The sequence below is a fragment of the Cydia strobilella genome, chromosome 11 (genome assembly GCF_947568885.1).
Source record: "Cydia strobilella chromosome 11, ilCydStro3.1, whole genome shotgun sequence".
NCBI classification, from domain to species: Eukaryota; Metazoa; Arthropoda; class Insecta; order Lepidoptera; family Tortricidae; genus Cydia; species Cydia strobilella.
Window position 1 is genome coordinate 2,242,669 of NC_086051.1, and position 14,510 is coordinate 2,257,178.

The 14,510-nt window shown below is 38.8% G+C and overlaps 1 protein-coding gene across 1 annotated transcript in view; it reads right to left on the minus strand.

Moving 5' to 3' along the window:
* The window catches only part of LOC134745411 (reticulon-4-interacting protein 1, mitochondrial), a 128,381-nt gene that overhangs the window by 105,377 nt on the left and 8,494 nt on the right, over positions 1-14,510 (minus strand). The window contains exons 7-8 of the mRNA XM_063679451.1: positions 13,044-13,116; positions 10,288-11,712 (exon numbers count right to left, since the gene is read on the minus strand). Coding sequence (XP_063535521.1) covers positions 11,599-11,712; positions 13,044-13,116 — 187 coding nt within the window. The 3' untranslated portion in view covers positions 10,288-11,598. The remainder of the gene's footprint in view (positions 1-10,287; positions 11,713-13,043; positions 13,117-14,510) is intronic.

Here is a 14,510-nt window from a genome sequence, read left to right on the forward strand (position 1 = left end):
TATTTTAGATTTAAGCTAGTTATTAATTTCGTTTACGTAGTACCACTGTATATATCTTGTATGTAAATAAATAAAGTTAAACCAAGTACATATATGCTTCGATAGTTATACATAAAGATGAGAGTGAAAAAATACCTGATGGTCTGTTATGTAAGTCTCAAGGTTCATTGTGACTAGATCAGTGGTTCCCAAAGTTGACTTGGCCCCGACGACCCACCTAACAAAAACTGATAATTTCGGGAATTTCGGGACCTACCTCTTGGCCGTCTTAAATAGCTTAGGGAGCATAAAATAGAATAGAATAGATAATATTTATTTGCTTGATAACGTAACAATCAGATCTTATAAAATAGTTAGAACTGCGTCGATAATGATGTTTCCAGTTTAAATGTTCATCAATAATCAATCCTCAATAATTTGGCACTGAGATTCTGCAATTGGAGTCTTATTAAGATTAATAGTAAGATTCACAGTTTTGAATTGTGATGATGAATATTGTCTACGGTTACCGCGATATTAGTTATATATATAATAGGCCTTTTCATCTGTGCCAGATGTTTTAAGCAGCATCCCGGTAACGACACTTGCGTTCGTGGCTGTGTAGCCCTATGCGGGAGAGGATCCCTCGTCCACACACGCGGCAGGTGTATGCTCCCCCAGGTGGGCGGGGGTTGAAGGCCTGCTCGTGGCGCCCCAAGCGTTTTTCTTTCAAATAGGTAAACCAGGCACATTTGCAGGCCTTTGTACATTGTATATATTTATGTTCTTTTATTGTGTTTGTAATCTGTCTTATGTACAATAAAGTGTTTACATACATACATACAAACCAGGCATCGTCGTGCTTGGATTGGATTGAATTAGTTACTCATAAAATAAAACTATGAAAACGGATTATATCGCGTATAATTTATTACATCCCGATGTTTCGAACCCTTGAAAATAGTTGTATGTTGTATTGTATACTAGCCTTATGAACCGATTTTGCATGTATAACCACCAGCCTTAAAGTATCTGTGATGGTTCATTTTTTGTATTTTTGCACTTTCTAGCTTTTCCTCAGTCACCCTTTGACCACGAACGCTGTAAAGGGTTCGAAACGTCGTGATGTATTATAAATTCAATATACCTCTAAGTACTAGTACACTGTTAGAGTCAGCAACGCACGTGTGATACCTTCGGGGATGCAAGCGGCCATAGGCTAGGAACGTCCGCTTACGTACGCTTGATTGCCATCATCGTCGCTCTGCTATTTACTTGTTCTCGAGTTTTTTGTTTGAAAAAGAAGCAAATCAAACACTAACGCGATTATCTCACTGCTGCGAATTCGCATGTCGGTCCGATGTACGAGCGTGACAGCGCTATGCGAGTATATAGATAGCGAATTAGCGACGTCTCGCTCGCACTCCGGAGAAGCGTACAAATCCGCATCCAATGTGAAGACCGCCTATGATTCGCATCAAAGATAGATAGAACTCCGTACCGTTATACATGGATACAGTCTAAGGAAAAACGTGTCTCGAAAATCAAGAAAATTTGATTCTCGATCAGATGGCGCCACTATCTTTGGCCTACTCTCGTATGGATGGCGTTGTCGATTTCGTTTGTTATTTAACAATTTTAACACATATCAGTGCAAGAACATGGGTCAAAATAATATATAAATAATTAATGCAAACATTGCAAATAAAAAATAGTTATTTGTTATACAAGGGTGCAAAGTTGTATTTTACCCGCGAGTGTGGAATTGAAACAAGAGCAAGCGAAAGGATTCTATAGTTGAACCACGAGCGAAGCGAGTGGTTCTAAAATAGAATCCTGAGCGTAGCGAGTGCTTTAACACACGAGAAGTAAAATACATTTGCACCCGTGTGTAACACAAAACTTTTCCCCTCACTATAGCGAGGAAAGTGCAACATCCACAGGCGTTAGATCATCTTCATCACTGGAATCACTAAGTTTTTTTACGATAATACGATATTATAACAGAAAACTCTGAAAGTTGTGTATCTTTACGTGTCGGAGCCGGTGAGAAAATTTTTGTTGACAATGTTGACATTTCTGACGATGCGTTTTGAAATTGCATCGACTCAACTTGTGCGTTCAGAATTACATTCAACATCATTTAAAAAAAACAAATGTTTCTTATGGAATTTAAGGTTTATGACTTAAAATAGTTAAAATCATTAAATAATTAAAACCATTTATTTAATGATAATTAATATCGAACGAACCGTTATTATGAGCTTTTTACGTTTTGTTATCTGTCAAAACGTCAAAAGCTACTTAAACACGCTCCATCCAAGGTCAAATTACTTTCCCCACTAGTGGATAAAATGCGTTTTTCCCCGCTTGTTTTAAAGGATAAAAGACGGCTTTCCGAGCTAGTGAGGGGAAAAAACATTTATCCATATATAAATACATTTTTTGGTATTTTTATATTTAGTTTTAATCGTGTGTCGATAGATGGCAGTGAATTTACTGTGGCTACAAAATTTTCTATGACAATACCGCTCTATCTTATTATATCCTCTTTGGTTCGCATCATATGTTAATTATTGTATGACGCGCTACAGCCGACACCGGAGCTATTCACCTATGTTGTCAAACTGCGAATGTTTATACCTATAACCATTCCAATATGCAAAAATGTAGCCTTGAACATTCGTATCACTGATCACTTTACCTATAGTATGAATTTTCAACTCAATTCAATTCAATTATTTATTTCGAATCATTTTGATCCATATAGTGCTAGTAAGTACAACAAAACTTAAAATTAATTAAGGTTATTTTCTCCAATGATTTTTACACCTAAAAATATTGCTGATTGTTATGCCTAGCGCGTGGCAAAAAAAGGCAAAAAAATCACGTTTGTTGTATGGGAGCCCTTTATTCTGTTTTTAGTATTTTAGTAAATTTCAACTGAATCGGTTCAGCGGTTTAAGCGTGAAGAGGTAGGTAACACAGATACAGACAGACAGACTTTCGCAGTCTGTCCACGAAAAAAAGTGGTCATGCATAATAGTGTAAATCATTTATAATAATATATAAATGTGAATTTTCAAGCAGCACGTTTTGTACGTAATTTGTGGATATCAAACTACATGACTACATTTTCAAACTCAATTTTCTATGAATTTTAGCAATATATATATAGACGACCGGTCTGGCCTAGTAGGTAGTGACACTAGTGACCCTGCCTGTGAAGCCGATGGTCCTGGGTTCGAATCCCGGTAAGGGCATTTATTTGTGTGATGAACACAGATATTTGTTCCTGAGTCATGGGTGTTTTCTATGTATTTTAGTATATATCGTTGTCTGAGTACCCATAACACAAGCCTCCTTGGGCTTACCGTGGGGCTTAGTGAATCTGTGTAAGAACGTCCTATAATATTTATTATTATTATATATCCCATGGTACCAATGTTTTCTTGTACAGCGTCTTCTGCGCCGGTAAAAGTATAAGAAAAACATAGGAAGGAGAAAGTGCCATTGTATTAATTTTGATTCATTGACTGTAATTCATTTCATTTCATTTATAATGCACACACATCATTATTCATTTATTTGTTTATATTTTATGTTTCATTTGTAACGTTCTAAGTTCGTATAAAGTGACTTTATTAGGTATCATAAACAACAATGTTTTGTTATTTATTTTTAACAATAAACATATAACACATGTATCATCATCCTGTTAGGCCTTGTTCCCATTTACTTGGGGTCGGCCTTCCCTGTTCTTTTCCTCCATTCTGCACGATTGAGTGCAATGTCGGCGTCTATATTAAGCTCTTTCAGGTCTCGCTGAACCGTCGTCAGCCAGGTGGTAGGTCTTCGACTTCCTCGCTTCGTCGTTGGAATATCGAGCGCTACCTTAACCATGTAGTCTACTAGACGCCTCTGTACATGACCGTACCACCTCAGACGTTTTTCCGTCAGCTTTTCTGTTATTGGCGCTACTTTGAAACTACCCCGGATATACACGTTTCTTATTTTGTCCATCATGGTGGTGGTGGTGGTGGTATATCATCATATAACACATGGAACAATTTGTACGCGCAGGTTGCTGAGACAGATATATTCCACGATAGTATGGGTGTTTTCGTGAGACGTGTTGGGCTGTGTCTTGGCAATTGTAACGCAATATAGGTGGTCAATTAATTTTAATTTGATTTGATTTATACATGTGTAATTTTAATATGATTGATTTATATAAACTTGATAATTTTAGGAATAAGGTTTAATGTGCAATTTGAATTATTTATAATGTAATTTAATAATATGACTGAGTACAATTGGTAGTTTAAGAAATGATTTAAATTATAGTTTGACATGTAAATTAGTAAATTAATATAATGTAATTTAATAATATGATTTATTGTAGTATGTAAGTGCTTTGGTTTGGAACTGTAAACTTGCATCTTTGGAAAATAAATAATCAAATATGTATAATATTTATATTTTATAATTATACATAATTATACCTAAACACTTTGCTTTTAAGTAGTATAGAGTATACACGTGTTAAACCGTATACGTGACTTGCTGTATTTATGAACCCAAAACATACCTTTGTACCTCGCATAGATAATAATATATGAGGTTAAAAACCCAAATATTATCTGAGTCTACATAAGTCTGTAGTCCGTTGGCAATCCATTTATCGTAAAAGATAATAAAAATGTGGCGGATATTGGCGGGCGTTTGTTGTGAAATATGAAGTGCAATCACTAAAGGAGGCAGTTCGCAACCTGAAGACCGGGGAGCGTAGTGAGGGCGAAGATAAAAGTCGGCGTTAGGTTAGGCGCGTGTATTTCCAACTTGGAGGTTTTACAATATTAGCACTCGCTTGCCGAGTAAGGCCTAGCAGGGGTAGGCGCAAGCTTGACCAGTGAGTTGAGACACTTCAGCAATACCCTACTTGCATTTCTCCACAAATAATCATCGGTCATGTTTCTACGTTGCACAGTCGTTAGCGAGATCTATCTCGATCACTGCGCCATCTATTTGTGGGCGCCGTAACTAGTATCGATAGTGGAGTGTTGGTGGAGTGGTATCGGTGCGGCGGCTGCGCTGCCCCGTGCGTTGGTACAGAAAATTCACTCCTTCACAAAAGTCAGATTTAGGTATAAAATTATACCTTTACTCGCCGCCTGCAAGCAAAATTGAAACTTATAACCGCACACGAACCGTGAATCTTATTTGCGCGCCGCAGTTTTATGACCGAGCTGTGAGTGTCGGCACCTCAGAATAATGACTAAAGCAAAGAAGCCGGGCAAAAATAAAAGCTTGGTAAAAGATATCGTATTCACAACACGTTATTACTTTTTGTCTATGAGTGAGTGAGACAACAATCCGCAAATTCTTTCGTTTTTTTCAGTATTGTCATAAGATGAACTGAGGGAAATGTCAAATGGTCCTATGTGGTTCTATAATATAATCCAGCCAAATAAAATATAAGTTTGTTATTTCACAGGTAGGTGTCAACTGTAACAACTTGACATAGTCGTATTATTTTAGTTGAAATATTTCGGGATGTTTCAGCGGTCATCTTGGTTTATTTTAATTATATTCTTGCTATTCCTGAAAGATTGTTGGAAAACATGTTGAGTTTTTATTTGTAATGGTTTGAAGTTCCCTTTGTGATAATGTCTTGTGTGATCGAGGGCTGTAAATCGCATACAGGAAGAAAAGAAAATACGCACGAACCGATAACCTTTAATCGGTGAGTTTTGTTCAATTTTGAAGAAATTAATTTATAGGACCTGACCCTAAACATAGAAATCGATATTTTGTTTATGTAATTATTACTTGCATTCAAGTCTATATAGATTTTTGCATAAATTTTCGAACTTTTCTGCTAAGTATGAAAGGTTATATTTTTGGCATAGTGATGTATCGACCTCAGATCAATAACCTATCGACATTTACAGCTTTCTTATAGTTTGGCCCAGGACTGTCTCATTTTAATTGATGAGTACAGTCAAGGGCATAAATATATATACATTCCCAAAGTCTCAAAAATATGTGTACGCTCAGACAATAAAATCGTGTTCACATATTTTTAAGCCATTTGTCTGGATCGATATTTTTGCCTTCGACTGTACCTATAGTTTTCTTTGTTCTTACTTACTGACAGATTGTGTTTGCCAGACTATAGTTTAATACTAAAAACCGGTCAAGTGCGGGTCGGACGCGCGCACCAAGGGGACCGTACTTTTTAGTATTTGTTGTTATAGCGGCAACAGAAATACATCATCTGTGAAAATTTCAACTGTCTAGCTATCACGGTTCATGAGATACAGCCTGGTGACAGACAGACGGACAGCGAAGTATTAGTAATAGGGTCCCGTCTTTACCCTTTGGGTACGGAACCCTAATAAAAAAGACATTAATGATCATTGATGAATGTTCCTTTTATTAATATTGTTGGTCACAAAACTCAACTTTTTATTTCAGATTTCCAAAGGACGAGGAATAGGGGATATTACTGCAATGTTCTGCCACCAGAGTGCAGCACTAGCTTTTTTAGTGCACCGTATCGTAACTTATTCATACTGTACCTTTATCGCTCGAATACGCAAGAGTGACAGAGATGTTAGATAACGAAAGTTCGATTTTCTTGTTTCGCGATAGACCCTCAGATTGTGATAGTGGCGCCACCTACGCCGAGTTTCGCGTAATATTCCCTATTATTCAATTAAAAAAAAATATTACACGAACGTTTTTTTTTACATTTCCTATTTGGTACAGTCAGCTGCAGAGAAAAGGTACCCCACGTCCATACTAATTTACAGAACTTTGTATGCAGGGGGGTGCCTTTTCTCTGCAGCTGACTGTACATGACTAGAAACTATACTTAGTCTTTTAGCATTAGAAAAAACGGTAAACCATTTCCACGTGTCTTTTTATTGACAAGTTTTTTTATAAATATAGCAATATTTTACTTATGAAAGCAAAAGTATGTAAATGATCGTATATTATATTTGTAGTGACTTATTTTCAAAGTGTTTTTCGATAAAACGACACGTTAAGATCGCTCGCCTTCTTTCTAATGATAAAAAAACGAGAGGTATAGTTAGACGGTTCTGAGTGGTAGACTGCAAATGAGATAAAAGCTATATTAGGTACATGCATTAATCCTCATATCAGGCGGCTCTTTGATTCCAAGGATTGCATAATTTTAATACTTTTTAATGATTTTTAGAATATGAAAATTATAAAAAGTATAAAAGTTATGCAATCCTTGTATTCCACGCATTTCATTTCATTTCAACGAGCCGCCTGCTACAGATTTCTTGAAATTGCCGAGTTTTTTCAGGTTCAACTTTCATTAGCCAGACTATTATCAATTTGCCAATTTCGTGATTATTCTTTTACACGGCACATAAACTTATGCATAATTTATCGATATAAAAAGTCGACACAGTCACATCCCTAGCAAATTATCAAACTTATGACACCGTACGTAAATCAGAAATAACAAGCATATATGCATCTCTTTTCGGCACATTATCTAATTCGTAAGGAAGTAAAGTACGGGTATACATATTTGCGAAGCATTTTTGCCCGACTTCTATGCTTTAGTCGTTATTCTGAGGTCGGCACGGGGTTGTCACTTGACAAGCTAGACAAGTTTTTGTACCTATACCTACTGATTTATTATTTTTAAGATAAATATGTAGGAATTACAAACGTTGATTCTTTAAACATAATTTTTTTATCCGGAAATCTGGTTCTCACGGAAGTAGGTATGCCACAGAAGTACTTATTCCTTTGAAAATATATCGGTCAATATAGTCCGGAATTTAAAAAATAATAATTTCTGCTTCCTTGTTCTTCCGCTTATTCAGACATTCGTAAACAGAACAATATCTATAGATTTAGGTTTCGAAGGCATTATGTATTTTCAATTTTGCGCGAGTCGAGCGGCAGCCCATTGCCATACGCCAGCCCGGGAGGCGCGCCGGTCAAATGTACCTAAACTGCGAAGTGACACCCCCCTGTTTACGGTACTAGTAGCACCATCTGTTGGCGTGTGGTGGTAGGGGCGTTACAATAGAAAATTTAGCTTTTAATTTAACGCGCAAAGCGGTAGACATTTCACAGGTATCAGTGAAATATCAAAATTACTCCTTTTCAAACAAAAAGGATTTTCAAAATCGGTCTAATAGTCACCGAGTAGGTACATAAAAAAAATGTATTCCGACGAATTGAGACCTCCTTTTTTGAAGTCGATTAAAAAACGTTTGACATTCGAGCAGGTCCACCCGCTCTTAGTTTCGGCGGCCTTGGCATTGGCCAACAGGTTTATTCGGTAACATGCATTTTATGACGATTGGAACGGTTATAGCTCCAAATATGTTTTTATCAAAAAAAAACATTTTTAATACAAGCTTGTATTGCTGACTGTACATCTCTTTCAACAACTTCTTTTGTTATGAAATAAAACTATGAAAACGGATTATATCGCCCGTACCCGTACCCGTTGACCAACGAACGCTGTAAAGGGTTCGAAACGTCTGGATGTATTATAAATTCTATATACGCGATATAATCCGTTTTCATAGTTTTATTTCATGAGTAACTATCGCGGTAACCGAAGACAATATTAACTTCTTTTGTTTTTCTTTCTGGTAAAATCGAAGGCCATAAGCCGAGACGCAGGAGCCCAATGCGGTGGACAGACCAAATTCACTCAGCCCTTGATGTAACGCTCCACGGTGCTCTACACTCAGCGACAAACAGAAGGAGGTGGCGGCAAATTGTCCAAGAGAAGCTGCTCCCTAGAAGTGACCACGACCCTCAGTGATGAGGAAACCGATGCTAGGAGGAGGAGGACATCTCTTTCAACAGGCAACTAATACTCATCGAGACAATTCTAACAATCCAAGCACAATTAGGTTGCGTTTTTTTATTACAGGAGTTCCTAAACCACCACCCCCTCCTGTCCCCATCATCAGATCACCCGATGGTACGTACGTAAACGGTACATGGCAGGACTTGCTTTGGCGTGAAGTGTCAATTTACATGTTTATGTTTCCGATTCAGGCCACAAGATGGCAGACCCTCCAACGCGCACGGTCCCTATACGTTTGCATTTGTTGAACATGCACGCAGAACGCCACGCCCAACTCGAGTGTTCATTTGGGCAGACTCGGGCCACGAAATCGCGCGGCGGCGGCAGCGGCGAGCGGCGGCCATTAGGTTGGAGCGAGACACAGCGATCGGACCTTTCGTTCCCACCTATGGCCGCTGGAGCCGCCGCGCGATGTCGTGGCCGGGCCGTTACGCTAAGTGGAGGCTCGAGTTGGGCGTGCATGTTAAACAAATGCAAACGTATAGGAGCGGCCTTAGTGCACGCTGCTCACATCACTCGTGAGCCCGACGCCACGCTACACGCCCCGCCGAACGCTCCGCTTTGAGCGTCCACTCAGGCCTTACACTAAAGGGGCCCACTGACTATCAGTCCGCCGGACGATTTCAGTCTGTCAGTTAGAACAAAAATTTGACAGTTCCGAACAACTGACAGGCCGATATCGTCCGGCGGACTGATAGTCAGTGGGCCCACATTCACTGCCAAGAACACCTTAGATACCATTTTGTATTGAAAACGGGGCACTTGAAACTGAAAGTGTAAAGGCAAAAGTAGGTCCTTTGCATTAAAATAAAAACAAATGGAGAGTAGAAAAAATACATTTCATTTCACGATACATGCAAGTATTTATTTTACTTTTTTTTAATAGAAAATCTTAAATAAATCTACTTAACCATACCTTAAAGTATCCGTTTTTTATCTCACGACTAAACTGTCGGTACTTTAAAAGCTAAACAGGTTTCAGTTCAGTTATCCAATAGTGTTTTTTCTTATAGATAGACGAATAAATAAATAAATCATTTAAAAGAGACAGATTCATTGTGATGTCACAAAATACGTTCTCATACCAATTTATGAGTAATGAAACAGCCCGTCTAAGCTAAATTTGCACGGATTCGGAACAAAGTGCGGGAGTGTCATTATACACGCCATATTTGCATAGAAATTTGACATGAATGATGACAATGCCACACTTGGTCATTGGACATGGCGTGCGGCGAGTTAGCTTGGTCCGACTCTAGAGCGTTTTCACATTGTACGATCCGATATCGGAGGGCGGAGTTAATGAATTTGACATTATAATTACCTATATATAATATTTATAATAATGTTATATGTTTGATAAACCATTATTACTAATAAAAAACCGGCCAAGTGCGAGTCGGACTCGCGCACCGAGGGTTCCGTACTTTTTTAGTATTTGTTGTTATAGCGGCAACAGAAATACATCATCTGTGAAAAATTTCAACTGTCTAGCTATCACGGCTGATGAGATACAGCCTGGTGACAGACGGACAGCGGAGTCTTAGCAATAGGGTCCCGTTTTTACCCTTTGGGTACGGAACCCTAAAAACGATAAATAACGCAAAAAAGGCGGACTTAATACCAATGGCACTCTCCTGCAGCTGTTTTTGTCATAGGCGCCTTCCGACATCCGATATCGGAAAGGCGCTTTCGATAAATTCAGCCATGTCGGAGCCCCTCGTTAGCTGTCGGACCGATAATATTAGTTTGTGTGCGTATGTGTAGGCATAATGCTTGTTGTAGTATGCGTGACCGCTAAAGACGGCGTCCGGGCGCGCCCCCGCGGCCTGACTACGCGGATGTCGGATCCTACATCCGATATCGGATCGGAGAATGTGAAAACGCTCTTACACACATATTTGACGTTTCATTAAGGGTTGACGTGACTGGTGGGCCCGTAATGAGGGCTATCGTTTTTTTGCTCAACAGTTGGCGCCTCTGTTGATGGTGGTCCAAAAGACTTATTATATTCATTCCTATCACGTCATAATATAAAACTTTAATTTATACTTTACCTTTCCCTGATCCATCCAAAATTCCGTCTTATCCGTTATAATGTAATCCTTTAATTCCGTTTCCCCGTTTTACTCGTTTGGCTGAAAGCGCTAGGAGCGCGATGCCATTAATAAAAAAAAAAAAAAAAAAGAACAGCTGTCAGTCACTGAAGTCAAGTGACATTTGACATTTCGAACTTTGCGAAGACCACCATCCACACTAGCGCCCCTAGCGGTGAATTCATACGCGTTAGCCCTCATTAGGGCGTAACATAAGGCCTTCAACACACGAGGCGTAGGTGTGAGCGTCTCGTCAGCGTGGCGTTACGAGTAGGGTTACCAGACGTCAGGAATTTTCCTGACCAGGAATCGTTTGTCAGAAATGCGGCCGGAATACGAAAATGTCAGGAATTTGAATGAAGTACTAATAGACTTTTTCATAATGTACCTTTTTAAAAACTCAAACAAATTAAATCAACTTAACATAATCATTCACATAATATCTTAACTTAAGTTGAAATCGTCCCCTCGGTACGGCTAGACAACACCCCCCCGGAGCTTCAGAAAAAAGTTTCGCAAATCAGGAATTCTGTCAGGAAATTCAAAATTTGTATCTGGCAACCCTAGCTGCAAATTTTGGCACCCTTACAGGGCAGTTCAGCGATAATGAATGTCGTGTCGCCTCGTGAAGTCGTGAAGCGGTTACGGCGCGGCAAAGTGTAGCAGCAGCTTGCCGCGCGCGTGCCCGTGCGCCGCGCGCGCGTACGCCGCGCACGCGTCGCGCCAGCTCCATACTTGCTCCACGGCCACAGAGAACTGTGTAAACAAACACTTTTGTCTCAAAATACCATTTTCCTACATATTGACATTGTGGAAAATATTTTTTTCACCTCACTCGCTCGGAAAACTTCGGTTTATAGCGCGAAATCTGCGTGCAAAAGTCTATTTTATCCGCTAGCGTGCAAAAGTCATTTGAATTTCGAACACGATGAATTACCGCAATATTACTTAATATTTTTAATATGTGTGCTTTTCTCTTGTTTATTTTGTTCGGATTTAAGTGTGTTATGTCCTAAATTTGATATGTTAAATAGAGGGCAAATTTAAATATGATTATTTTTATATTTTTATTGTTTTTCTTGCATCTCGCATTTTCCTCGCTGTAGTGAGGTGAAAAGTTTTGTTCCGCAAGGCTGCAAAATTATTTGGCGTCTCGTGTCTTGAAAGCCTCGCTACGCTTAGGAATTCGGACCCGGGTATGTCCTTAAACTACGTCCAAAAGAGAGGTATGGGCACTGTGAATGACATCTCGCTTTGTGTGGTAGGGCACAGGACAGCGGATGTCATTCCAGATCTAGAGCAGAGCCCAACTGGGGAGGTACCTCCACCTTACAGAAAACCGGAGCCAAATAACACTAGACCCTACTAATAGTGTTGTGTTCCTGCCGGGGAGTAACGTTGCCAGAGCTCGAGGGAGAGGAGTGTTAGGGTTGGCAACGCGCATGTAACTCCTTTGGAGTTGCAGGCGTACATAGGCTACGGAGACTGCTTAACATCAGGCGGGCCGTATGCTTGTTTGCCACCGACGTAGAATAAAAAAAAAATCTTTGAACCTTTCGCTTCGCTCATGGTTCAGTCTTAGATTCCTTCGCTCGCTCAGCTTTCAATTTCAACACTCACGCCAAATGACCACTGCAGCCTTGCATAACAAATTTTAATGTATATTATTAATATACAATAAAGATATGTTAGTTGCAGGGATTTTTTGGTCAACCAAAAAGGTCAAATATGTAATATAATAATTTATTAGAATAGTTATATACTATACAAGTGCGGAAAAGAGGAAAGTCGAAACGAGTGGCGATAAAGTAAAACAGGACCGCAGGGAGTGTTTTAAATCGACACGAGTTACGAATTACCTATTCGCACGCGTATCGTACAACGTTTTACAGTACATATGGCCCTTTAAACTTTCGACATATGCACGAAAAGTGCTCTTTTACGCACTAGTGCGAGAAAGTAGCACCATATGTACTGTAAAATCTATTTTTTTTTACCATTCAGTCATTCGTTCAGTTACAAAAAGTATATAATGGCGGCTTAACTGAATTTCTTGTGCTAAATGCCACGAGAATAAATGCTCGTACCTGTTCCCGTTCGGCGCGGCGGCGCAACAGTTCCATGTCGTCCGCGCGCGGCGAGAAGAACGCCCAGCGCACGCGCGGCACGCACGCCGCTAGAGACGCTTTCTGAGGACAATATTAGATTGCTAAGAGAAAAGGCCGCCTGAGCCCCTTCTCAGATTTAAGACGATTCTCGCTGATTTGGCCTTGAGCGTCTCAGCGTCTCTGTACCCGCACCCCGCTCACTGCGATCGTACGTGAATTTCGTTTCGGTGCGGCGACTGCGGCGGAACGAGGTTCAAAGAATAACCTACAGCCCAGAGGCGCGCGGCATTTGGCGCTATAGCTCGTATTTGTGTATCTTTTGCAGATATTTTGTTGTTTGAGTATGAGTAGATCATGCGTGTAGTGGAGGTCGTAAATTATAATAAAAATATATTCCCTTATGCATTATATTTTACAAGCCTCAATTAGTTAATTTGTGTTTTATCTGTTTCATACAAATTAGTTAATTTGTGTTTTATCTGTTTCTTATACCTAAGTCAAATCGACGGATTAAGATTTATAGCTAAAGCTTGGTATGTACTAAATTGAGGCGTACAGTGCGTTTATTTTAAACAGTTTTTTTTATCCGTAATAAATAAATATAAATAATGCCATTAATAGTTAACTTATAAAATTAAAGTACCTACTAGAATAATGGCAGCCACCGAAACACGCAAAAAAAATTGTTATCGCCTCCCGCTTGATACTGTGTCAGATGATAGTTTAGATGCTATTGTGAATTAAAAAAATGGTCAGCCGGTTGTATCTCGGTGGACCGTCAGCTGGTCACATGAACATGTAAAAAAATCTTTTCAGTCTTCGCATCCCATTTCATACTTTGTCATTTGGTAGTTTAGATGATATTGTTAATAAAACAAATCGTCGGCCGGTTGTATCGCGGTGGAAAGACCGTCAGCTATTAAAACATTATTGTTAGTTTAAAAATAATTTTAATTGATTTAGCCGTTTAGTAAAAATAACCAAAGTTAGCCGCAAAATGGCCTGTTTTATTATTTTTATTACGGTAAAACTATAAATGAAGATTCATATATATATTTTTCATAATTTTTTGTTTACCCATTTAGAAGACATAATGCACCAAGTTGACCCAATGAAATAATTACTGAAATCCAGAAGGAGATACAAATAATAATAAAATAATAAAACGTTTATTAACAGGCAAGGATCACCCATAAAAATTTACAGACATAACTACAATTACACTGTTTAACACTAATTACTACTTAACTAAACCTACAATAAACTTAATAGTAAGTTTTCCGTAAATAAAAATACGATAGGCCGTTTTGCTAGTTCTTAATCGATTAAAATTATTTTTAAACTACAAAAACGATGTTTTTTAACAGGTACTATTCATACATACAACGTAATAGGTAGCTTATGTTAAATCAATTATTTATTGTTTCGAGATGGAATGGAACATTA